Genomic DNA, 27,067 nt, shown 5'->3' on the forward strand with positions numbered 1-27,067 from the left:
AAAGCTGGCGGGGTCACAAAGAGCATGTTGTTGACCATCGCAAACAACAACTTTAGGGGTCTAAGGGAAGGGGAACGCACGGGTGGAGAGGAGGAATGGGAAAAGGTGGGGCAGTGGAGAGGAGGAGGGATGCCGGCGCCCAGGGTAGACCACCCCCCCCCCCTCACTCCCCATTACTATGCCACTGAAGACACAGCCTCTGTTCAAGAAACTGGGGGGTAAGAAAACGGTCGGAAGTCTTTCACTCTGGTACAGCAACTAAAGGTCCCTGTACTGTTCAACATGCAGAACTTTAGCTATCTCTTCAAGGTTTGGGTGACTTAAGGTTCTTGTGGTTGACTGATGGTTATAATTTGAGGTTCTGTGTTCTGTTTTTAGTTAGAGTATCCGTGATCTGGACTGATGTTGTTTTGAGGTAAAATATTTAAAAGAGGTTTTTATTTTACTAGGAAGTAGTGATTTGTTACTAAGTACTATTTCTTTCTGATTAAGGTTTTTAAACATTGTTATTGAGGAAAGGAAGGTGGTTTCTTTGTATTAATATTTTTATAGGGGTTTTTGGCTACTGTAACCCGTTCTGAGCTCTTTGGGAAAAATGGGTTAGAAAACAAATTAAATAATTTCCTGACTTTACAGAGTTTACTGCTGTAAAATAGGACACAGGTCTTGTTGAATTTTTCATTTCACTGCGCTTATGGCTTATAAGAAACACATGAGTTTGGAAAAATAAAAGCTTATTTTGGTTGAGGACACTAGGAGGGATTGTTTGTTTTCATTAGTTAGTTAAAGGAGAAAAACTTAACTAACTAGAACCCAAATCCCTAAGTTGTTTGAGATTAGAGGGTAGTGGTAAACGGTACTCTCTCCGATACGACAGAGGTGATCAGCGGAGTGCCACAGGGCTCGGTCTTAGGCCCGATCTTATTTAACATCTTTGTAAGAGTCTTGGCTAAGGGGCTTCAAGGTAAAATTACATTATTCACCGATGACACCAAACTATGCAACATAGTAGGCAAAAGCACAATAGACAAAAGCACAGTGCCCGACAGTATGAAGCAAGACCTACTCCTACTGGAGCATTGGTCAGAGACTTGGCAACTAAGTTTCAATGTCAAAAAATGCAAGGTAATGCACCTAGGCAGCAAAAATCCATGCAGGACTTACACCCTAAATGGTGAGATCCTAGCAAGGACTGTAGCAGAACGAGACTTGGGAGTGATCATTAGCGAAGACATGAAGACTGCCAATCAAGTGGAGAAAGCTTCGTCCAAGGCTAGACAAATTATGCGTTGTATCCGTAGAAGTTTCGTCAGCCGTAAGCCCGAGGTCATAATGCCGTTGTACAGATCCATGGTGAGACCCCCATCTGTGTACAATTCTGGAGGCCACATTACAAAAAGGATGTGCAGAGAATTGAGTCGGTTCAGCGAATGGCCACCAGGATGGTCTCAGGACTCGAGGATCTCCCGTATGAGGAACGGCTGGGTAAGTTGCAGCTTTACTCACTTGAGAAATGCAGAGAGAGGGGAGACATGATTGAGACATTCAAATGTATTACGGGCCGTATCGAGGTGGAAGAAGATATCTTCTTTCTTAAAGGACCCACGGCAACAAGAGGGCATCCTCTGAAAATCAGGGGTGGGAAATTTCATGGCAACACCAGAAAATATTTCTTCACCGAAAGAGTGGTTGACCGCTGGAATAATCTTCCACTACAGGTAATCGAGGCCAGCAGCGTGCCAGATTTTAAGAAAAGATGGGATTGGCATGTGGGATCTCTTCATGGTGGAAGTTAGGGGGTGGGTCCAGGGCCGCCATCAGAAATTTCTGGGCCCCTTACTGAGCAATCCTATTGGGCCCCCCCATGCATCCCTTCCCCCCACTTTTGTCCGGGGGGTACTATCAGGAAATCGGCAGGGGACAAAAAAAAAGTATGACAGCAGTGTTTATTGTTTATTGTTGTGCACCTATCCCCTTTCAGTTTCTCCGAGTGCCCCCTTGTACTTGTTGTTCCCCACAGTCTGAAGAATCTGTCCCTGTCTACCTTATCTATGCCTTTCAGGATCTTCAAAGTTTGTATCATGTCTCCTCTAAGTCTCCTCTTTTCCAGGGAGAACAGCCCCAGCTGTTCTAGCCTGTCGGCATATGAAAGGTTTTCCATACCTCTTACCATTTTCGTCGCTCTTCTCTGGACCCCCTCAAGCAATGCTATGTCCTTCTTGAGGTACGGCGACCAATACTGGACACAGTACTCCAGATGCGGGCGCACCATTCCACGGTACAGTGGCATGATGACTTCCTTTGTCCTGTCGTGATACCCTTCTTGATGATACCCAGCATTCTGTTTGCTTTCTTTGAGGCTGTCGCGCATTGTGCTGATGCTTTCATTGTTGTATCCACCAGCACACCCAGGTCTCTTTCAAGGGTACTTACATCTAGCAATGTTCCCCCCATTGTATAGCTGTACATCGGGTTCTTTTTCCCAACATGCATGACCTTGCATTTCTCTATATTAAAACGCATCTGCCACTTTTTGGCCCACTCTTCCAGCTTCGTTAGGTCCCTTTGCAGGTTTTCACAGTCTTCCGTGGTTCTAACCCTGCTGCAGAGTTTGGTGTCATCTGCAAATTTGATAACCTCACATTTCGTCCCTGTCTCCAGATCGTCTATAAATATATTGAACAGGAGCGGTCCCAACACCGACCCTTGCGGAACTCCGCTCGTGACCCGTTGCCAGTCTGAGTATTGGCCCTTCACTCCAACCCTCTGTTTTCTGCCCGCCAACCAGTGTTTAATCCATCGGTATACATCCCCCTCCACTCCGTGGTTCCACAGCTTCCTAAGCAGCCGTTCGTGGGGTACCTTGTCGAAAGCTTTTTGGAAGTCGAGGTAAATTATGTCTATGGGTTCCCCTTTGTCTATCTGGCTGTTTATTCCCTCAAAGAAATGTAGTAAGTTTGTGAGGCAAGACCTTCCCTTGCAGAAGCCATGTTGGCTCTCCCTCAGCTGCCCATTTTTTTCCATGTGCTCGCAGATGCTGTCCTTAATAAGTGCTTCCATCATCTTACCCGGAACCGAAGTCAAGCTCACCGGCCTGTAGTTTCCCGGGTCTCCTCTTGATCCTTTCTTAAAGATAGGCGTGACATTTGCTATTTTCCAGTCCTCCGGGATCTCCCCAGTTTTCAATGATAGATTACATATTTGCTGGAGTGTTTCCGCTATTTCCTTTCTCAGTTCTTTTAGTACACTTGGGTGGATTCCATCCGGGCCCGGTGATTTGTCGCTTTTTAATCTATCTATCTGTCATAGGACGTCCTCATGGCTTACTTCTATTTGCTCCAGCTTTTCATCTAGATCCCCACTTATAATCTCCTCAGGTTCTGGTACATTGGATGTGTCCTCGCTCGTGAAGACCGACGAGAAAAACTTGTTTAACCTGTCTGCTACCTCTTTTTCCTCTCTTACCACTCCCTTTCTGGTTCCATCATCCAACGGTCCCACTTCCTCCCTTGCCGGTTGCCTCCCCTTCACGTACCTAAAGAACGGTTTGAAGTTTCTCGCCTCCCCAGCCAGCTTCTCTTCGTATTCTCTTTTTGCTTCCCTAACCACTCGGTGGCACTCTTTCTGGTGTTTTTTGTGTTCCTTCCGGTTTTCCTCAGTTTGGTCCTTTTTCCATTTTCTGAATGATGATCTCTTGTCGCTTATCGCCTTCTTCACTTCCTTTGTTATCCACACCTTGTTTTTTGTTTGATTTTGTTTGCGCCCTTTCCTAAACCTGGGGATGTACATGTTTTGTGCTTTTTGCACCGTGTTCTTGAGTAGGGACCAGGCTTTCTCTACGGTCTCCATCTTCCGTGAGCTGTTTCTGAGTTTATGTCTCACCATTTTCCTCATAGCTTCGTAGTTCCCTTTTCTGAAGTTGAGTGCCATCGCTGTGGTTCTCTTCACTTTTGATGTTCCCATTTCTAGTTTGTACTGGATCATGTTGTGATCACTGTTTCCTAGTGGCCCTACTACTACCACCTCCTTTGCGGGGCCCCCTAGACCGTTGAGGATTAGGTCAAGAGTGGTATCTCCTCGTGTCGGTTCCTGGACCAGCTGCTCCAAGAAGCAATCCCTCACAGCCTCATTTTCATTCTATTCATTCATAGAAATTAAAGTCTAAATAATGCCAGTCACATAACAAAACATGATTTTACAAAAATAATTCCCTGCACAGTCAAGCCTGCAAGGATTACTAGATGTCTTTCAGCAGCTCCCCTCCCTCCCTCCCCCTTACCTTTGTGGCCAAGTCAAAATGATCTACCAACAATAAAATTTTAAAAACACAAAGCACGCTGTACGCAGAGAAAATGTTAATTATCATTTATATTCCGCGGGATTTCAAAGAGGTCAAGGCAGATGACTTTATGCAATGTCACCTCAGTAACAATTATACAAAAATAGACAAATATTCCCCCTCCCTTTTTACTAAAACGCGATAGCGGTTTTTAGCGCAGGGAGCTGCGCTGAATGCCCCACGCTGCTCTCAAAGCTCATAGGCTCCCTGCGCTAAAAAACGCTATTGTGGTTTAGTAAAAGGGGGCCATAGTGCAAAATATAGACAGCATATATAAATTCTCAAAGCAGACACATTTTGATCACTAAATTGAAAATAAAATCATTTTTCCTACCTTTGGTAATTTCATCAGTCTCTGGTTGCACTTTATTCTTCTGACTGTGCATCTAATATTTCTTCCCTTCTTTCAGCCTCCTTTATGCTTCCTCTCCTCCAGACCTCATTCCCTCCCCAAACTTTTTGTTTCACCCTGCCCCTTCTTTCTTTTTCTCTCTCTCCATACCCCTTTCGTTCTGTATGTCTGTCTTTCTCTCTCTCTCTCTGTGCCCCATTTTTCTTTGTTTCACCCTGCCCCCTTTCTTTCTTTCTGGCTTCCTGTCCCCTCCTTTCTTTTTTTCTCCCTGCCCTCCCCTATGCCACCACCATTGGGAAAATGCTGCCACCGCCATTGAGGAATAGGCTGCCACTGCCGCCATCGGGAACAGGCCGGCGCCGAGTTCACCCTGCTTCTCTTCCCCGCGGGGCCGACCAACTCTCGCCACCCGACGTCAATTCTAACGTCGGAGAGGACGTTCTAGGCCAGCCAGGCAGCTGGAGCGCTGGTCTAGGACCTGGCAACTTAGCTTCAATGCCAAAAAATGCAAAGTCATGCACCTAGGCAACCATAATCCATACAAGATTTATACCCTTAATGGTGAGATCCTAACAAGAATGGTAGCAGAACGAGACTTGGGGCTGCCAGTCAGGTAGAGCAGGCCTCATCCAAGGCAAGACAGATCCTAGGTTGCATACGCAGGGGTTTCGTCAGCTGTAAGCCGTAAGTCATTATGCCATTGTATAGATCCATGGTGAGGCCTCACCTGGAATACTGTGTGCTATTCTGGAGGCCACATTATCGCAAAGATGTGCTGAGATTGGAGTCGGTTCAGAGAATGGCCACCCGGATGGTCTCAGGACTCAAAGATCTCCTGTACGAAGAACGGTTAGACAAACTACAGCTATACTCGCTCGAGGAGCGCAGAGAGAGGGGGGGACATGATCGAGTATCTCACGGGCCGCATCAAAGCGGAAGAAGATATCATCTTTTTCAAGGGACCCACGGCAACAAGAGGGCATCCGTGGAAAATCAGAGGCGGGAAACTACGAGGTGACACCAGGAAATTATTTTTCACTGAAAGGGTGGTTGATCGTTAGAATAGTCTTCCACTGCAGGTGATTGAGGCCAGCAGCGTGCCTGATTTTAAGGCCAAATGGGATCGACACGAGGGTTCTATTCACTAGGCAAAGGTAGGGGAGGGTCATCAGGGTGGGCAGACTAGATGGGCCGTGGCCCTTATCTGCCATCTATTTCTGTTTCTATGTTTCTATGGCCCCACAGGGAAAAGCAGGGAGAACTTGATGCCGGCCTGTTCCCGATGGTGGCGGTGGCACTCAAGTGGCTAAAGAGCCGCAGTTTGCCGGCCTATGGAGAACACTGGAGGGTGGCCAGCTGTGCACCCTCTTGGGATGTAAACCTGGGCCGGGGCGGACCACCCCTCCCCCACCTTGGTATGCCACTATCTGTACCTCCCTCCCTCCCTATGACCAAAAATTCTCCTTTCTTCTATTCTCCGTGTACCTCCCTTCCTCTCTCCCAAGTCCATGCCTTCTGTGTCCAAAAACCCATTCCCTTCCCCACCTCAGCATCTCTTTCCCTCCCTTCCTCTCTCCCAAGTCCATGCCTTCTGTGTCCAAAAACGCACTCCCTCCCCACTTTTGTGTTCCAACTTTCTCAGCAAAACGGAGCTCGAGCTGAGAGGCTTGTCTCCTATTTCCTGCCTGCCCTGCCGTGCACAAATAGCCGACTGGAAGTATTCTCCGACATCAGCGCTGACGTCGGAGGGCAGGCTTTGCTTAAGCCCTCCCTCCGACGTCAGCGCTGACATCGGGGAACACTTCCAAACGGCTAAATGTGAGCGGCAGGGCAGGTAGGAACAGAAGACGAGCCTCGTGGCTCGAGATGTATTGAACTCCACGGGTCCCCCATCCAGCTCTCTCCTGTGCACCTGGGGCATACCGCCCCCCCTTGGTACGCCACTGGGACCGGCACCGGTCCGCGGACCGGCGGTTGAAGAACTGTGGCCTAGGACCTGCTATTGTGGTGGGAGACTCAATCTTGAGAGAGGTAGACAGTCATGTAGCTGGAGGAAGGGAGGACCGGCTAGTGACTTGTCTCCCAGGGGCCAAGACACGAGACATCACTGATAGGATTGAGAGGATCCTGGACGGAGCAGAGACAGAGGAGACTGCGGTAATAATCCACGTCGGAACGAATGATGTGAGCCGGAGGAACTTCAGCATGGCCACACTGACTGACCAGTTCAGGGTCCTGGGACGAAAGCTGAAGCGGAGCACACGGAGGATAGCATTCTCGGAAATCCTGCCTGTACCGAGAGCAGATGCAAAGAGGCAGGCAGACCTCCAGGCTGTGAATGCATGGTTGAGGAGATGGTGCCAGGAGGAGGGCTTCCACTTTGTGAGGAACTGGACGTCCTTCTGGGGAAAGAGCAAGCTCTACCGGTGGGACGGCCTGCACCTGAGCACTGCGGGAACTAGACTACTGGCAGCCAATGTGAGGAAGGAGATCGAGAGGGCTTTAAACTGAGGAGAGGGGGAAAGCCGACAGCTGATCTGATGTTGACGCTTCGGACAACAGTATCCAGAACAGATGCTGAATGGGCTGACTGCAGGGAGGAAGCAGAGGGACCGGAGGATCTTATGATCAGACAGCGAGGGAAACATCAGGTAAAGGGAGCTTGCTGGGAGAAGACTAAGGGGCATGGAGACACAGGGGGATTGGGTGGCACGAGGGCGAAAGCTGAGGGCAATATAGAGGTACCACAAGGCGAGGGGGATCAAACAGAGGCTCAAGGGATGATAGCCCAGGAGGGGGCCGGTAGGGCTAGAAAACCCAGAGGAAAAGCGGGACAGTGGGGTGGCGGGAATGTGGGGAAGCTGAAAGCTAAGAGGGTAAAGGCTGAGGGCAAAGCAGAAGCACAGGGAACGGGAGAACTGCCCGAAATCCAAGGGCAGGCGGTCCAGGTAAATGCAGAGGTGGAGTGATGGGGGACTTCAACTACCCGGGAATAGACTGGAGTACGGGTCACTCCAACTGCACTAGAGAAACAGGATTTGTAGAAGCTGTGAGGGACTGCTTCATGGAGCAACTAGTCAAAGAACCGACGCGAGGGGGTGCTACTCTTGACCTCATCCTAAACGGATTAGGGGGGCCTGCAAGAGGGGTAGAAGTGGGAGGACCACTAGGCAACAGTGATCACAACGCGATCAGATTCACATTAGAAAGGGGGACACCCATAGTAAGGAGGACCGCAACAACTGCGCTCAACTTCAAGAAAGGGAACTATGTTGCTATGAGGGAAATGGTGGGGAGGAAGCTCAGAAACATCTTTAGGATGGAGACTGTGGGAAGCGCCTGGACCCTATTCAGGGACACCCTGCAGGAAGCACAAAGAATGTACGTCCCCAGTTTCAGGAAAGGCTGCAAGAACAAGCGATCAAAGGACCCGGTTTGGATGTCAACTGAAGTAAAGAGGGCAATAAATGACAAAAAAGTATCCTTCTGGAGATGGAAAAAGGACCCAACGGAGGAAAATCACCAGGCGCACAGGAAATGCCAAAAGGAATGCCACCAAGAGGTTAGAAAAGCGAAAGGGGAATACGAAGAGGGGCTGGCCAGGGAGGTGAAAAACTTCAAGGCATTCTTCAGTTACGTAAAGGGGAAGCGACCAGCGAGAGAGGAGGTGGGGCCGTTGGACGATGGGGATAGGAAGGGAGTGATTAAGGAGGATAAAGAGGTAGCTGAGAGGTTGAACACGTTCTTCTCGTCGGTTTTCACGAGCGAAGACACATCTAATATACCGGACTCAGAGGAGCTCATGAGTGGGGAACAGGCCGAAAAATTGGAGCACATAGAGGTAAGTAAGGAGGATGTCCTCAAACAGATAGACAGGTTAAAATGTGGTAAATCACCGGGCCCGGACGGGATCCACCCAAGGGTTCTGAAGGAACTAAGACAAGAAATAGCGGGCACAATCCAGCATGTTTGCAACCTATCCTTGAAAACTGGTGAGGTACCAGAGGACTGGAAATTGGCGAATGTCACACCTATCTTCAAGAAGGGATCGAGGGGTGACCCCGGGAACTACAGGCCGGTGAGCCTGTAGTTCAATTATAGGAAAGATGGTGGAAGCTATGATCAAGGACGGCATTTGCGAGCACATCGAGAGGAATGGCCTACTGAGAACAAGCCAGCACGGATTCTGTAAGGGAAGGTCGTGCCTAACGAACCTTCTGTACTTCTTTGAGGGAATAAGCAGTCGGGTGGACAATGGGGAACCCATAGACATCATTGACCTCGATTTTCAAAAGGCTTTCGACAAGGTGCCACATGAAAGGCTGCTTAGGAAGCTGTGAAACCACGGGGTGGGAGGGGATGTGCACAGATGGATCAAGCACTGGTTGTCGGGTAGACTGCAGAGGGTCGGAGTGAAGGGCCAATATTCTGACTGGCGGGGAGTCACGAGCGGTGTGCCACAGGGATCGGTGCTGGGGCCGTTACTCTTCAACATATTTATCAATGACCTGGAAAAGGAGGCAAAGTGCGAGGTTATAAAATTTGCAGACGATACCAAACTGTGCGGTAGAGTTAGGTCCAGGGAGGAGTGTGAGGACCTGCAAAGGGACCTGGACAAGCTGGAAGACTGGGCAAACAAATGGCAAATGCTCTTTAAAGTGGAAAAATGCAAGGTCATGCACATAGGGAAAAAGAACCCGTTGTTCAACTACAAATTGGGGGGGGGCATTGTTGGGAGACAGCAGACTTGAGAGGGACTTGGGTGTGCTGGTGGATGCATCACTGAAGCCATCTGCACAGTGCGCAGCAGCCTCGAAAAAAGCCAACAGGATGCTGGGCATCATAAAGAGGGGCATAACAACCAGGACGCGGGAAGTCATCATGCCATTGTATCGAGCGATGGTGCGTCCACATCTGGAATACTGCGTTCAGTATTGGTCGCCACACCTCAAGAAGGACATGGCGGTACTTGTGAGAGTCCAAAGGAGAGCAACGAAACTGGTAAAAGGGCTGGAACACTGCCCATACGCCGAGAGGTTGGATAGGCTGGAGCTCTTCTCTCTGGAAAAAAGGAGGCTCAGGGGAGATATGATAGAGACCTTCAAGATCATGAGGGGCATAGAGAGGGTGGATAGGGACAGATTCTTCAGACTGAAGGGGACACCAAGTACGAGGGGGCATTCGGAGAAATTGAAGGGAGATAGGTTCAAAACAAATGCAAGGAAGTTTTTTTTCACCCAAAGGGTCGTGCACACTTGGAATGCGCTACCGGAGGAAGTGATCAGGCAGAGTACGGTACAGGGTTTCAAACAGGGATTGGACGGATTCCTGAGGGATAAAGGGATCGTGGGATATTGAGAGAGGTGCTGGGATGTAACACAGGTATAGAAAGCTAACCAGGTAATAAGTATAGAAACCCAACAGGTCGTGCATGTGCAAGACCGGAGGGTTAGGACTACGATGGGAAGATAGGACTTCAATGAGAAACCAAGGTTGGAAGGGAGCCCCTTCTGGTGATTCAGACAGGTTGTGACCTGTTTGGGCCGCCGCGGGAGCGGACTGCCGGGCAGGATGGACCTATGGTCTGACCCGGCGGAGGCACTGCTTATGTTCTTATGTTCTTATGACCCTGGGGGAGCCCGGGCCCCCTGTCAGCTCCGGGCCCCTGATTGCAGGACTGGTAGTACTGCCCTGATGGCGGCCCTGTCAGGGGCTATTACAGAAGATACTTATAATATAGAATTCAGGTTAAAATCACCAAATACAAGCCCCCTTTATCGAGCCGCATTAGGGTAATTTAGCGTCAGCTGCTGCGGTAAAAGCTCCGATGCTCATAGAATTCCTTTGAGCGTCAGCGGTCTGATAAAAAACCCTAACATAGCCACAGTTTCTTATTCTAGCAACAGTAACTTATACTCCTTAATGAGGACATAGAGACAAGATATTAAGGTGGAAAAATTCTGGGATTGTCTAGATCAGTGATCTCCAACCCTGTCCTGGAGGACCACCAGGCCAATCGGTTTTCTGGATAGCCCTAATGAATATGCATGGAGCAGATTTGCATGCCTGTCACTTCCATTATATGCAAATCTCTCTCATGCATATTCATTAGGGCTAGCCTGAAAACCCGATTGGCCTGGTGGTCCTCCAGGACAGGGTTGGGGACCACTGATCTAGATACATTAGGGAAAAATAAAACAAAACATGTTTAACTGCCGGTGTATAAGTTCCTTCTAGGAAAGCTTTGATTATGGCTGTGGTATGTCCAGGTTGAAAGCCACCCGATTCCCACCCATAGCACACCTCCCAACATTCCCCTTTGCTCTCTAGATGCACAGCAGCTTAGAGGTGCTGCTACATGTCCTGAAAGGTAGTTTTGCTTATCAGCACTTGGTCGTCCCTACTATTAGGATGTCCTCTTTTTTGGACGTTTTAAAGTTTTTTTTGATTGAGTGTATATATACACCGGCAGTTAGACCTGTTTGAGTTGTGTCTAAGTTCCACAAAGGTATCCAAACTGACAAGAAGACCACTGGAGGATTTAAGGCATACCCCTCCCACATACTTCTTTAGGAAAAGAACGCAGTGGTTGGAGCTACAGCCTTAGCACTCTGGGGTTGTGGGTTCAAACCCCGCGCTGTTCCTTGTGACCCTGGGCAAGTCACTCAGTCCTCCATAGCCCCAGGTACATTAGCTAGATTGTGAGCCCACCGGGACAGTTAGGGAAAATGCTTGAATACCTGTTTGTAAAACCGCTTAGATACCCTTGATAGGCGGTATATAAAAACCTAATAAACTTAAAAAAAAACTTTAAAAAAACAACTTAAAAACTCCCCCAGTGGTTACGACCCCCTCCCACCACCTAAAGAGCAAAAAAACCCCCATAGGCTTCCCATCATCTGATTGCAGCAGAAGGAATTCCCATCAGCTGAGACAGTTTCGGGGATTCCTGGCATCTCAACTGATGGGGATTCCCCTGAGAACATCCATTGACATCTCTGCGCTCCCCCCAATATTCCCCCCACATTCTTGGCCCCCTCCCATATCCCTGGACACCCCTCGTACCTTTGGATGAAAAAATGGCAGGAGGGAAGCTCACTACCTTTATGTTTATTGTAATTTTTTAGAACAAAGAACAGAAGAACCAAATCCACAAAACTTGGACATAAAGAATGGAAATATCCAATAAAGACTGGTGAAAACAATTTTCCATAAAGGTCCTTTATTCATCCAAAAACTCAATGAGTCATTGAGTTTTTGGATGAATAAAGGAACTTTATTGTAATTTTTAGACAACCCTTCTCTATACCGTCAAAGTGTTTTACAATAATAAGAGTAGGAAAAGAGCGCCATATCTTTGGAGAGTATGCAGGTGAGAGGAGAAGACAAAAAACACAGGCATAAAGTGCAACCACCATCTAGTTATTACAATAATTATGGACCTCCAGTCATGTTATATATCTACTGGGAATGCCAGGCAGAAAAGATAGGATTTCAAAAGCACCCTGAATGAATACATTCAGTCTTTCAAATTTAGGTGAATTTTCAGCTGAAAACTTGAGCACAGCATTAAGCATTTATGCATATGACTTATTGGATCCTGTTAGCACATGGCTTCACTTTTATTTTTTAGCACTGGAGGCATGTCTGGGGGTGGATAGTAGGCTTGTTTTGCGCTAATTGGTTAGCACAACTACATCACTGCATGCTAACTGATCAGCATGTAATTAAAGCATTCGTTCTTACTTTTAGAAAACAGGTGTTGGTAAGTGTTCATGCACTAATGACCATACATTAATGGGAATTAGAGCATAGCCGTTAATATGGAAAATGGGGGCATTTTACTACCACGCTATAAGTGGCCTCAGCAGATGGGAAAACCCTGTGCTAGGGAGAGCATTGACCACTTTTTAGTACAGGAAAGTAAAAGGGCCCCTTTGTCTCTTATCTATTTAAAAAATGTATCATCTGCCTTCACTTTGTGAATTGTAATTAAGTCTTTTGGTTGAGCTTTGCATGTATTGTAGCTGTTGGCTCAAAATGTCAATGTCCACCCTTTAGCTATTTGCTCTAGATCAGGGGTGTCAAAGTCCCTCCTGGAGGGCTGCAATCCATTTGGGTTTTCAGGATTTCCCCAATGAATATGCATGAGATCTATTAGCATACAATGAAAGCAGTGCATGGAAATAAATCTCATGTATATTCATTGGGGAAATCCTGAAAACCTGACTGGATTGCTGCCCTCCAGGAGGGACTTTGACAACCCTGCTCTAGATTAAAACAGATCTACAAGAACTTCTAGCAGGATCCTACATCAATCTCTTTATCTATTGGTTATGCCCCAATAATCCAGCCCTTCTGTCACTGCTGAACTATCTTTGCTCACTAGGTAGTGTTGCATTCATCATCCAGTATACGGTACAACCAAGTATCTGTTGGTAGAAAATTATATTGAAATTCTGAATAGCATAAATGTGCATAGACTAAATTATCTTTTAATCTCTACACCACTCCACACAGTGCTTTCTCAGCAGGGTATGGTAGTGTCTTGATTGTGGATAAAGATAGGACTTAGACACTGAGGGGGAAATTCTATATATAGTACTAAAAATTAGGTGCCAAAAAGATCAACACCGAGCCCCTATTCTTTAAAGGGTACCTATCCTTTATAGAATACTGGCAAATTAGGTCATACCTAATTTTGGGCGGGGGACTTAAACCTGATAGAAACAGGTGTAAGCCAAGCCTAACACTTGGAAATACTTATGACTTTCCTCTGCCCATCCCTTGGCCATAACCTCTTTTGGGTTGTGTGTGGGAAAGGTTAGGTGCCATGTTTATTGTAACCCTATGAGTGTTCTGCAACCTATACTGTATACTGGTATTGCAACCCTATGAGTGTTAAATATAACCCTATGTAATTGTAATATTGTAACACTGTGAATATTAAACTGTAAGTAGAGAATGACACAGTGACAAAATTCATCACCGTTCCTGTCCCTGCAGATAACCGCAGGAAGACATCTCTTTGTCATTTTTTAAGAAGAGATGAAAGAATCGGAGTATGAAAAGGCAAGCCTTGCATTGAAGAACGCTGGCGTAGAAGGACTGAAGTTGAGATAGACACCAAAAAGGATGACATGGGATTGTTTCCTGCAGTTATCCATAGGGACGGGAGCGGTGATGAATTTTGTCACTGTGTCATTCTCTAATTGTAACCTATCCTGAGCTCTCTGGGGAGGATGGGATATAAAACCAAATAAATAAATCTGTGTGCAGCTTAAACGAAGCACCAATTAAGTGGCCAATTGGTATCTATTGCCTCATTGAGATCCACACAGAAATTCCAGCACCCAACTTTGAGTGATCTATATAGAATCTGGGGGTGGAAGTTGATGAGAGTTATTTTACCACGAATCAGCTGTTTAGTATAGGATCTTATTGCATAAAATGGGATCCTGTGCTGAAATATCCAAATGTGTGGTAAAATAACCTGATTTTAACAGTAGCTTACATTGATAACTCCTCCCCTCCCTGAATTTTTCTGTCATTATTATAGGAGAATGGGCCCATCTAATTTTACATATCAATAATGCTGCTTGGGAGAGATCCCGTTGGTTTTACCTGGTCTTCCATTTCCCATGCCATGTTGATCTTTAGATTGTCCACTCATGTTCTTACAATCCACTGGCTTCAGTGAACCATAAAGGGAGTCACATTTGTATCCTTACTTTCTATTTATTGTATCTCACTGTAGTTCTTGGCGTACTTGTTCTTGTAGGAGAAGACAGAACCTTATTTTATTGGGATCTTTTGCTTTGAAGCTGGGATTAAAATTGTTGCTCTGGGATTCGTGTTCCACAAGGGTTCATACCTTCGGAATGGCTGGAATGTCATGGACTTCATTGTGGTGCTGAGTGGGTAAGTCCTCTTTGAGAGAAGAAGCATTGAAGCCTGTTTTTCCTTGAGATTTGATGGTGTCTTTATGGTGGTCAGATGCTTTGGCAGGAGTCAGTGCTGGGCACAAATGACTACAACTAGACACATTGAACATGTCAAGGTTGATATTCTTTTCATGTTGAGAATTAGGCCACTAAATTGACCTTTTTGAAAATTTACTAGGTCTGCGTTCCTAAATTTCTGTTCCTAGTTTCAGTAGGCACCTATATTTAAGATCCAAAAAGTGACTGAGAACATGAGCAGACTTAAGGCAAGAAAACAAATTAGGAAGTTAGTACTGATTTTTAGCGCTAAGTTCTCATCTTAAGATTCTAAATTTAGGAAAATGAATGACATTTTTAGTCTTTTAAATTTAGGTAAATTTTCAGCTGAAAATTTAAGCGCAGCATTAAGCATTTATGCATATGACTTATTGGATCCTGTTAGCACATGGCATTATGCTAATGGTAACTGTGCTGGCTTGAGATTTAGAATATGCTAAGTGCATATTTGTATGGCTTGTTCCTTGCAGTTACTGCATGCAAACCTAACCACATCTTGGAAGGTGACCTTAAATGCATCTGCACCATCTGCAATGCACTTGACGCAGGGCTAAAGGCTTTTCTGTCTCTTCATAGTATGGGAAGATGCTGGTCATGCCAACAACAGTTAGCACTGAGGCTATTATGCTTTAATCTTTGCACAGAAACTTGCAAATTGTTACTACACTAGTAAAAGGGACCCTTAGGTTTTTAAGGTTAGCTGAAAATAGGGAACACATTAAGGAACCTATCTTACGTGCCTAAATTTCAAGCTCAGCTTTTTTGAGAACTAGCCTCTTTATAAAATATTTTACTTTGCTGCTCTTGGCATATCCGACTCCTTAGATATGGGGAAATTTCCTTTGGAAGATGGTAGCATAATAATTACTCCAATTGTTAAAAATATTAAAGAATCCGTTTCGTTACCATCTAATTACAGATCAGTTGCATCGATTCCTTGTTTTGTAAAAATCATGGAAGGTCTTGTTCATTTTCAATTGACAAAATATTTAGAACATTCACTACTTCATAATTCACAATCAGGATTTAGATCTTTGCATAGTACCAAAACAGTAATAGCTGCTGGTGCTCCAGTTTGATCTGAGTAGCGCCTTTGATCTAGTATCATACTAATCTTTTAATATGCTTGGATGCTTTAGATTTAGATGGGAAAGTTTATTCATGGTTTAAGGGATTTCTGGAATCAAGATCTATCAAGTTAGATTCCAGACTCAACTCTCCTTTAGTTGGAAAAACCCATGCGGTGGTCCCTCAGGGATCTCCGTTATCACCTACATTATTTAATGTTTATCTCTCGTCCTTTGGTTTGTGCTTAAAAGACTTGGATACTAGATTATTTAGTTATGCCGATGACATAATAATACCTTTAGAATTTGGTTCTATCTCAGATTTCTACCACAATTAAACTGTAATAGAAAGGATGAATCTTTGGATGCAGCAATTCAAATTAAAGCTTAATTCTGCCAAAACAAAATTTTATGTAGCATCCCCAAGTAAAATTACTCATGAACCTTCTATTAAAATTCATTCAATATCTTATAAAATTCACCCTACGATTAAAATATTAGAAATTGTTTTAGACCGACGTCTTTATGGAGATTGCGACCAATTAGACCTTACTTTGAATTTTCTGCTTTTAAACTACTGATTCAATTCCTTTTACTGAATCTCCTTGACTACAGTAATATCGTTTACTTATCAGTCACTAAGAAAGAGTTATCAAGACTATCATTAATTCAAAATACAGTAGTTAGACTGATTTACGGACTGAAAAAATATGATCATGTAACACTGTTTTATTATGAACGTCATTGTTTGCCTATGGAGGCTCGGATTTTATTCAAGCTGGGCAGTTTTTGTTATAAGGTTCTTTTACGGCTCAGCCCCAATTTACCTGATTGATAGCTTTATTATAGCTACACATAACAATAGTAGAAAAACACATATTTTGTTCAATTTCCCTCCCGTAAAAGGTTGTAAAAGTAAGAAATTCCTTAATCATGTCCTAACATTCCAGGCAGCTTTTCATGAAAAGGAATTTCATTCATTGCTGCTTTCCGCTGATTCTTACAAACATTTCAGGGAGAAGTTGAAAACCTATTTTCTCCGTAAATATTTGACTAATTAATCCATTCTTTCTAAGTAATATGTTATAATTAATAATTTTTTGTAAACCGCATAGAACTTTTGGGACTCCTTTTACTAAGGTGCGCTAGCGTTTTTAGCGCATGCAGGAATTACCGCGCGATACGCTTCTAGAACTAACACCAGCTCAATGCTGGCGTTAAGGTCTAGCGCGCACTATTTCACGTGTTAAAGCCCTAGTGCACCTTTGTAAAAGGAGCCCTTGGTAATGTGGTTAACAAGTACATTGTAATGTAATGTGTTTAATTTGCGCCTTCACAGTGGAGAAGCTTATGACAAAATATTAAGAAGAGTGGAAATGGTAGTTTACTTTGTGTTACGTGTGTGTGTTTTTTTTTTTTTTAAATAGCCTTTAATTGCAGAAGCTATTTGTATGACAGGGTGGTGAACTTTGTATGATTTGCTACCTGTCCTATTATTTTATGGAATTCATTTCAAGCTTTTGAACTTTTTATATATTGTAAACCACCTTGCCAAGCTCTGCATATTAGGAGGTAAATCAAGCTCAAATAAACAATAAATTTATATTTTAAACATGTTATAGCTCACAGGTCAGCAAACTTTGTAGGTCAAGTATGCCCCACCCCCCAAAATACAACAGTAATGGTTAAGTTGTGCTGTAGAGTGAGGGTTACTCAGCTGTCAGGGTGGCATCCCCCAATTGGAACCAGCCATGCCCCCTGTCCTTCTTGAATGGTGACAACTGTATGTTTGGCTGTGTACAGTACTGCCTTGATTATCTAACATATACACAGGATCAACCCATTTGTCAGATAAGTGAAAAGTCAGATAATATGGAAAACTGCACAGAAAAAATGGTTCCCTTTCTGTAAAAGTGGGAACCTAAGTCCCCAAATTGCTGCACATACTGGAAAATCATGGTCTTTGCTCAAAAACATGGCTTCTTTGCAGCATGTGAAGCTGGAAAACAGGAAGAGAACCTGCACACTTTTTAACGGCAGCACAATGACATCATGGAGGTTCTGTCGGATAGGTGGAATAATCAAGACTGTACTGTTAGTATAGCCAGCCTAGCTGGTAATGGTGCCAGCACTTAGAAGGAAGTGATGTGCGGAACAGTAGGGCTGTGTGGCATGCATGCTGAATATTGCTTATCCCTGTTGTATCTGGATTGATATTCGATAGAGACCCATCTGTATTGCTATGTGTGTATTATGGGGTCCCTCCCCCAATAGGATTGCAAAAGGATTGCAAATAAGCAGATAAGTGATTAGTGCCTCTGTCACATCTGGTGAAGGAACCTCTGTTGTTTTGAAAGCTTATTTTAATACCTCATCTCTTAATTATTCTTACATTGGTCCAATATTAGACTTGGCAACTTACAAAGAATCCAGGTTTTCTCTTGGACTGAAAAGAAATAAAAGAATGATATTAAGCTTATCAAGGGCAGAATGCAGAATATTCAAAAGAGTCACCATAATTGTGACTAGGACGAAATCCTGATTGATGTGGATGGAGAATGTTTTTGGCCTTGACAAAGTCTGAGAGTTGTTTAAAGGCAATCTGTTCAGTAAGTCTAGAAAGAAACAGTAGATTTGAGATTGGATGATAGCTAGATGGAGAGTCATGGTCAGGATTGGGTTTCTTCAGGTATGGGCAAACTAGTGCATGTTTCCATGGGTGTGGAACAGTGCCTGAGGATAAACTATTACAGATCCTTTGTAAGATAAATGGTATAAGACAGTGATACCATTTAAGTCCTAAATTTCATTAGTCCCAGAGAATTCAGTATAAAATAATCATAGGTCTCCATATTTCCAAACACAGATTTTAAAAATGTTACAAAATATTAAAGTGGCAAGTTTCCAAGTTTTTATTTAAAATTTGTTATTTCACTTGTCATACTCCTAAGTGGGGTAAAAAAAAATAAAAAAAAATAAAATCAGGGATGATACATACTTGTAATTCTAGACTGATGCTCACAGAACATGAGGTAGGGGTAGGGAGGGAGAACTTCATTAGTAGATAGGACAGCGAGACATTTAAGGCGAGTACAATAGAGAGGGATCCTATCTGAGAGAAACTTTAGAAATAAGGGTTCATACATCGAAGGCATCATTGAATGTCTTTAACTTTGATGTAAAGCGGTCTAATAGGAGTTCTTATCTTATATGGATTGGGATAGAATTACACAGTTGGGGATAGTTACTGAAAAGATAGAAGATCAGGTTGTGGCATAATGAAGGAATTGCCAATAGATGTTGGGATCGTGATCGGAGTGATCTTGAGCATCTGTAGAGAATTAGAAGTCTATGTATGAATTCTGGGGCATTTGTTTTTAGGGTTTTGAATGTGAGGAGTAATATTTTTATATATAATTCTATGTGAGATTGGAAGCCAATGCACTTTGAGCAGTAAGAGCGTTAACATGGTCACTTTTTTTATTTTATTTTGTTATGAGTTTGATTGCTGTGTTTTGTATTATTTGGAGTCGTCTGAGTTCTTTCTGTGTAATCCCTTTGTAAAGTGAGTTGCAGTAGTCTAGTTTTGAGTATGTTAAGTGACAACAGTTCTAAGAGATTTGTGAGTGAGAGGATCATGCGTAACCTGTAAAAACACTGAACTATAACACTGATGTGTTGATGGTAAGTTAACTTGTTATCGAAGATTATGACCAAGAGCCTAATGGATGATACTATTTGGAGAGTAGTTTTGAGATTGATTGGAGTAATAAAAAATAAATATTTGATACAAAGTTGTTCAATTGGTGTGAGTTGTTCAATTGGAAACATTCATGGAACCATCATTAGTGTCTTCCCCTGTAGTGATTTTTAAACTTCAAGCAGTTTCATATTGAAATTATGCTGTATCTAGACAGTACATTTCAGATCTCAATAGACTGTGAGGTACTTCACCTTGCTGGTCCAAAAACTGAGAACAAACTTTAGGTGGCAATGTTGTTGTCCATCTTGGTAACACCCCGTACTACTGTTTAGCACATTGTTCTTCACTTCCACTCAGGATACGACACACTAAATTTCATAAGAATCGGCCAAGTTCTGTGAAAGATACAACAAAAACATTTTTGTTTTTGGAGGGGGGGTGTTTTTTTTTTCTGTTCACAGTGTAGATTATGGCTTTAAGCATGTAAATTTCTCTCAAGGGCTGAGCAACAGAAAGTTTTCAAGGAATCACTTAGCATTTCTCATTTCCTTCTTTGTGTAATTAAATTGATGCAATTACCTTATTAAAAGTACTCAGTGCAGTTAGTTCACTAAGGTTGTCAGGGGCATCCTATAATGGGAAGACTCTGCATATTGCAGTGTGAAGAGCTCCTTTACACTGAGAAGACAGCTTTGTCCACGAGTATTTTAATTACAAGAGAATACAGAAAACATGAGTCACAGCCGCAGTATAGTTTCCTGGTCTGCTGGATGTGACATAATACTGGTATTTATGAATAGTTCAAGTCAAATCCCCTGAAACCTTTTTTTTTTAAGGTTTTTTTCCTTCAATGATCTAGCTATTGATAAACTTCCTTCCTTTGTATTTGCTTGATATCCCGAGAGGCTCCTTTACTTTACCTCTCCATTAACTCCAAGGAGTTTAAAGATCTCACATTAATAAAGAATGCCTCTGCTGCTCATTTCTTTGTAATGCTGATGGTTCAGATTAGAAATCTAATAATAATAAGCAAGTGGAATTGTCCAATAAGGAAAGGTGCAACAAATAAAAATGTCTTTCAACTTATCTGGACAATCAGGTAATCCTTTATTCTTCCAAAAATACTCGACCCGACATGTACATGTTTCGGCCCTATGGCCTGCATCAGGAGTCTTGAGGATCTTTGGGTATAAATAACCACGTGTATGGACCACTCTAAAATGCTTTATATATCAAAACGCTGTCGGCTGTCGGCTGAAAGCTTGCTGTCTTTCTGGTCGTTTTACAGCAAGCATTTAGACGACGATTTTTTACAGCAAGCTTTCAGCCGACAGCCGACAGCGTTTTGATATATAAAGCATTTTAGAGCGGTCCATACACGTGGTTATTTATACCCAAAGATCCTCAAGACTCCTGACGCAGGCCATAGGGCCGAAACATGTACATGTCGGGTCGAGTATTTTTGGAAGAATAAAGGATTACCTGATTGTCCAGATGAATTGAAAGACATTTTTATTTGTTGCACCTTTCCTTATTGGACAATTCCACTTGCTTATTATTATTCTGTTTTCTGTGGATTTGTTTCCCCTGTGTTTTGCACTCAGATTAGAAATCCCCATTGATTATGACATAGTCGTACTTGTTAAAACCTGTATGCACAGCTCATTTCTTGAAGGGGAACTGTATAAGGGGTTGTCTAGTTTAAGAGGGCAAGTAGGCACTTAGGTGCTATTTTTTTTAAAGACAGGGGTAGATTCAAGAAAAGTATCAAAGTTTAGGCACTGGGATAATGTGTGCAATGTGTGAATTCCACAACGGCAGTTCTACATCGTGTCAAAGGCTGGTGTAACACTACTACTACTACTATTACTATTAATTATTTCTATAGCACTACCAGATGCACACAGCGCTGCACAGCGTCACAAAGAGTAAGAAAACAGTCCCTGCTCGAAACATAGAAACATAGAAGATGATGGCAGAAAAGGGCTACAGCCCATCAAGTCTGCCCACCCCCTGTCTATGCCCTAATGACCCAATTTTCTTATCTTGACCCTCGTAGGGATCCCACATGGGTATCCCATTTATTCTTAAAGTCTGGCACGCTGTCTGCCTCGATCACCTACACTGGAAGCTTGTTCCAATGATCAACCACTCTCTCTGTGAAGAAATACTTTCTGGTGTCGCCATGAAATTTTCCGCCCCTGAGTTTGAGCGGGTGCCCTCTTGTGGCCGAGGGTCCCTTGAGAAAGAAAATATCATCTTCCACTTCTACACGTCCCGTGAGGTACTTAAATGTTTCGATCATGTCTCCCCTCTCCCTACGTTCCTCGAGAGTGTAGAGCTGCAATTTGTTCAGTCTCTCTTCATACGAGAGCACCTTGAGCCCCAAGATCATCCTGGTGGCTGTCTGCTGAACCGATTCAATTATACGCACATCTTTACTGTAATGTGGCCTCCAGAATTGCACACAGTACTCCAGATGAGGTCTCACCATGGCCCTGTACAACGGCATTATGACTTCAGGCTTTCGGCTGACGAAACTTCTATTGATACAACCCAATATCTGCCTTGCCTTAGATGACGCCTTCTCCACTTGATTGGCAGTTTTCATGTCTGCACTGATGATTACTCCTAAATCTCGTTCTGCTGAACTCCTAGTTAAAGTTTCTCCATTCAAGAAGTACGTCCTGCATGGATTTCTGCTTCCGAGGTGCATGCCTTACATTTCTTAGCATTGAAGCCTAGCTGCCAGGTTGAGCTTACAATCTAAACAGGCAAGATAGACAAACAGGATGTCATGGATATGGTTAAGGGGAATGGTTAATCAGCAGGCTGGGTTGGTAGTTAAATGTATAACCCCTAGTATTCTCTGACATGTGCACTTAATTTCTAGACATTGCCCTTGACCCACTCATGCTTCCCCCCCCCCCCATATCCACACCCTTCTTGAAGTTGTATGCAATAGAATTTGCATGTGAAAATTCAAGAATAGCAACCAAGGGCAGTTGGGCATGCAATTGTTAATTGGTGCCAATTATCTCCAATTAATAATAATTTAAGCTTGTAATTTGCTCACTCCAGTTAATAGCCAATTATTAAATTAAGTTGCACATGCAACTGACCTTACTCCATAAATTGTGTGTGTACATTTGTACACTAATCAAAATTTGGATTCACAAGTTTATAGAAATAGGAGATTAGACTTCCTATGGTGCTCATTTTGAAGCATATGGACATCCATGTGAATGAAACATTCAAATTCCTGATTTTGCAAAGGCAAAATAAGGACATCCAACATTACAATATGTCTAGATATCAAGGGGGTGTGTACTGGGCATGTTTTGGGCAGAAGTAGGAAGAACCTGAAATCTGGACATTCAACAGCAATTGCTGAAGGGGAAGAAACACCCATGTCTAAAAAAGGATGTCCTTATTCAGACCTGTTTCAGGAATGTCCAGGTTACAAAAAGGTGCTCTGATTGAGCAGCTGTTCACTCGAAGAATTAAGTAAGAAATGACACCTCCTTAAAGCAGTTTTAACAAAGCTGGAAACAGATCTAAACTAAACTAAGAGATCCAGGTTTTTTCAAATCCCATTTCAATTCTTTGTTTTAAAATTGTGAGCCCTTCAGATGCATTTATAACTAAAATGTCTTTATATTCAAAACATACTCACTTCATATCCATCCATAATCTCTTCATGCATATGCATACACAGATTTCTAGAATATCACACTGTGAACATAGATAAACTTTCAAGAGAGTGTTAGATGTTTCCTAGAGTACGGCAGAGGGAACTCTGGGAATTCTATGAGGCAGAAGAAAATTGAGGGGGGGGGGGGAGGAAATGAGAAGTTACATAGAAAAGGTGTTCTTACAGAAGCAGATAGAAAAATCTTTATTGATGCTGATTGCAGAAATATTCAGTCATGAACAGTATCTCCTTTTCCTTGGCACTTCTTCACTTTCTAAAGCAGGTGTCAGGAAGTCAATTGTCCATGAAAGCAGAACTGTCTTCAGTGACTTGTTTGCTAGACTCACCAGAATCAATGGGAACAAGTCTTTGTAGTCTATTAGGAAAGTCTTAGGTCTGACATGTCGTTTTATAAGGATTGTAAGATGTCATCTTACAATCCTCCTTAATGATTTCTCTCACTGCTTGTAGCACAGCTCCGAATTCTATTTTCACCTTTCCTGACTACTGCATAGGGATAGGGCTTTGCTCTCAATACTGTAATTAAAATGCAGGGCCTGCAAGAAATGAGACCAGGGTCCTTTTCAGCGCTTCAGGTCAATCTTTCTCACCCCCATCCTTCAAAGTAAACCCATGTGCTAGAACATTTGAGCCAGACCCTCTTCAACTGTTGGTCTTAAGCCCTGGTATGCTATTCCTCAGGATGCCAGGGAATCCAGGAATTGGCTTTTTTTTCGGAAGAAGTTGAATGGGACAGTTTTCACAGAGATTTCCAGCTGACAATGTACCTTGCTATATGTGATTCTCTCTGTTATTGTTAGACCTGAATGCTGACGTACGTTTCAGTTTGAAGTCTTTTCATGTTTTTCATTTTACCGATATCTGTGAAACATATCTGTGGTGTTTAACTGTTTGTTTTTATGTCGTAATTTAAGTTTTACTTGCACTGATGGAAGATAATTATTTGCCAAATAGATAAAGGCTTAGATCCATGACCTATAATTTATATATTTAATGCATTTGAAATAAAGTTAATAGGTCAGAAGGTATAGGCAAACATAATCTTCTTTTATTCTGTTGCATAAACAGAATTATAGTTCTGTTTTCCTAGGAGAAATGTATTACAGCCAGTACCAGAAATTAATACAGGCAAGGAAACAAACCTAGAGCTGGCTTAGCGTGTCCTTTTATGTCTGAAATCACCTGGTAATCTTAGCCATGAAGCAAGTTTTATCTGAATAAGGGCCCCATGGCCCAATAAAATCTTGCAAAGCTGATACCTTCCCAGTCTTTTCTTTCTTTTGACCCTCCCCACCCCCAAACAAGAGAAACTGTTCTGCAAATCTAAATACAGTACTTTCTTGCTATTTTACTGGGGTTAGGCTCCTAAAAAAAAAAAAACCTCTGAATACCGAAAACATGAATTTGGAACCAGTGGCGTAGAGAGGGTGAGACGCGCCCAGGGCAATGGTGCTCCTCCCCTGCCCTCTTCTCCGCCCCTTTGCCTCCACTCACTCCTTCCCCACTCCCTCCTGCTGCGCACATGCCCTGTACTTCTGTAACATTCCTGGTGCGAGCAGCAAACCCCAACCTGCTGTTGCGCCAGCGTCGGCGCTTCCTCTGACATCACTTCCTAGGTGCAGGTCCAGGAAGTGACGTCGGAGGAAAAGCCAATGCTACGCGACATCAGGTTGCGAGTTGCTGCTCGTCAGGAACATTACAGAGGTACGGGGGGAGGGAAGTGGCACACACACATGAGAGTGGGGGGGGGCAGTGAAGGAGCTGGAGGTGTTGAAGAGGATGGGTGCGTGTGCCCTCGCCAAGAAGGCACCCAGGTCAGACCGCCCCTGCCCCCCCTTTGCTATGCCGCTATTTAGAACCATGATTCCATTTGGATCTACTGATCCTGTGTGTTCTTGTTTGACCTTGTGCATTGTACATTTTTGCTGCCTAACATCATAAAGTCGTCATTTTGTGTACCCGTACCATACCGTACATTTTTCTTATATACCGCAATTTTCAGCTAGGATTCAACGTAGTTTACAACAAGATTAAGAGCAAGACATGAACATTGAATGAAGGATAGGAGATAGGCTCCTGAGATTTCGTTATAGGTCCAAGGAGAAAAGGTGGGTCTTAAAGTTTTTTTTTCTGAAGATGCGATATTGGCATGGTTGTCGTAGGTGGAAAGGGAGGTCATTCCATGTCAAGGGTCCCTGGTACATGAATGTTGATTCATGCAACTTCTTCCTACATTTGTGTGTGGGGGGGAGGGAGGGGGGAGAGAAGGCTAGTTTTACCACTGGTGTGTCCTTGCATTGAGGATGGAGTGCATAGCTTTGATAGCTGTGCTAAGACCTACGTAGTTATCAAAGCTGTAAGCTTGATTATTATATTTTGAAGTTTGTAAATGTATTTCATACACACTTTTAAAAAAAATAAAAACAGTCTTTTGAAGTAACAGTACTCCTGCACAGCTCTATGAATACCTTTATTCTCATGGGACCATATTCTGAATGACAGTAAGTCAGTGAAAATGGGTTATAGTTTATTTTGCACGAATAAGCAAATTTGTGAATACGGAACATGCAGAAAACAAGGACGCACTGTAAGTACCAGTTCAAACAGGAAAGCAGAATATAGGAAAGATAATTTTATAAAGGGGTGCCTAGGGCTTTCTGGGAGAATCCCGCCTACTTTATGTTAGATGCACACGCTCTCCCACATACATTTTGCATGTGATATCCAAAGCTAAACAGGTTAAAGGTTAGACCTGCGTAGGTGCAGCTGTAACCATACATGTGCACTTTGGTGATTTTAACGCAAGTTTTCATCTTAAAGTAGAGAATGCCCGCTTTCCAAATGCATTGAAGTAAGCTTCAGTTTGACTGCTGCGCATACTTTTATGCCCATATCTGCAATCTGCCCAATATTCAGTGCTCTTTAACCAGCCAGGAACGGTTCCTAGCCAATTTAAATACCACTTAGCAGGCTAAGGACTAATATTCAGCATAAGATGGCTGATGAAGCTTTAATTGCACCGATGGAAGATAATTATTTGCAGATATATAAATTACTTAGCAGCAAGCCCAGTCACTAGCTATGTTACGCGACACAGCCAGTTAGCGCCATGCCAATATTCATTGGCTAACTGGCCAAGTTTAGCAGCCAGATAGACCCACATAAATGCAGACGAGAGGTGGGTGGGGTGGGAGAGAGAGAGAGGGATGCGGACATTGGGAGGGAGGGATTTTATAGGAATATAGGCAGCCCTCCAATTTGGGGGTGGAAACACATTGTTCCTCCATTACCCCCCCCCCCCCCCCCCCGCAGGTAGTCATGCACCTCTTTCCCTCTTCCACATCCTAGTGTCTTTCCCTCCTCCTCACAGTCTGGTATCTCTTTCCCCTTACCTCTACCCCACATGCTGCTGCTGTAGTTCTCCAACGGCAGCTCTTTCAAGGCAGTCTCTTGCCGAACTAAAAGCTTTCTCTCTGCTGCGCCAGGCATCATTGCACCATGCGCCCCCCATTCTTCTCTGCTGCACTGTGCACCCCCCACTCTTCCCTGTCATTTGAGCGCCTCCCGCCCACGCATACCTCGTGAAATGTTCACTGACGCATGCAGCATCTTCCACCTGCTGCTCATGCTGATCTCGGCTCTGTTTTAACGTCTTTCTGGCATTATCCAAGTCTACAGTGGTGTTAGGCGCCATAAATTACCTATGGAGGCATGATTCCAACATTGATTAAATAGGTGCCTTGAGAATCAGTGAAAAATGTTGTTTAAATGACATTTTTCACTGGGCTTGGGCACTTACCAGTGCCTATAAAAAACTGCACTGTTTAGAGAATCCGGGCCTACGTTTGTGAATCAATTTAGTATCGGACCATCAGAGGTATCGGCCCAAG

At 43.6% G+C, this 27,067-nt stretch overlaps 1 protein-coding gene across 1 annotated transcript in view; it reads left to right on the forward strand.

Annotated features, from left to right (window-relative positions):
* Positions 1-27,067, forward strand: part of CACNA1E (calcium voltage-gated channel subunit alpha1 E) — a 791,083-nt gene that overhangs the window by 119,832 nt on the left and 644,184 nt on the right. The window contains exon 3 of the mRNA XM_033915447.1: positions 14,473-14,612. Coding sequence (XP_033771338.1) covers positions 14,473-14,612 — 140 coding nt within the window. The remainder of the gene's footprint in view (positions 1-14,472; positions 14,613-27,067) is intronic.

Source organism: Geotrypetes seraphini, chromosome 12 (genome assembly GCF_902459505.1).
Source record: "Geotrypetes seraphini chromosome 12, aGeoSer1.1, whole genome shotgun sequence".
Lineage (NCBI taxonomy): Eukaryota > Metazoa > Chordata > Amphibia > Gymnophiona > Dermophiidae > Geotrypetes > Geotrypetes seraphini.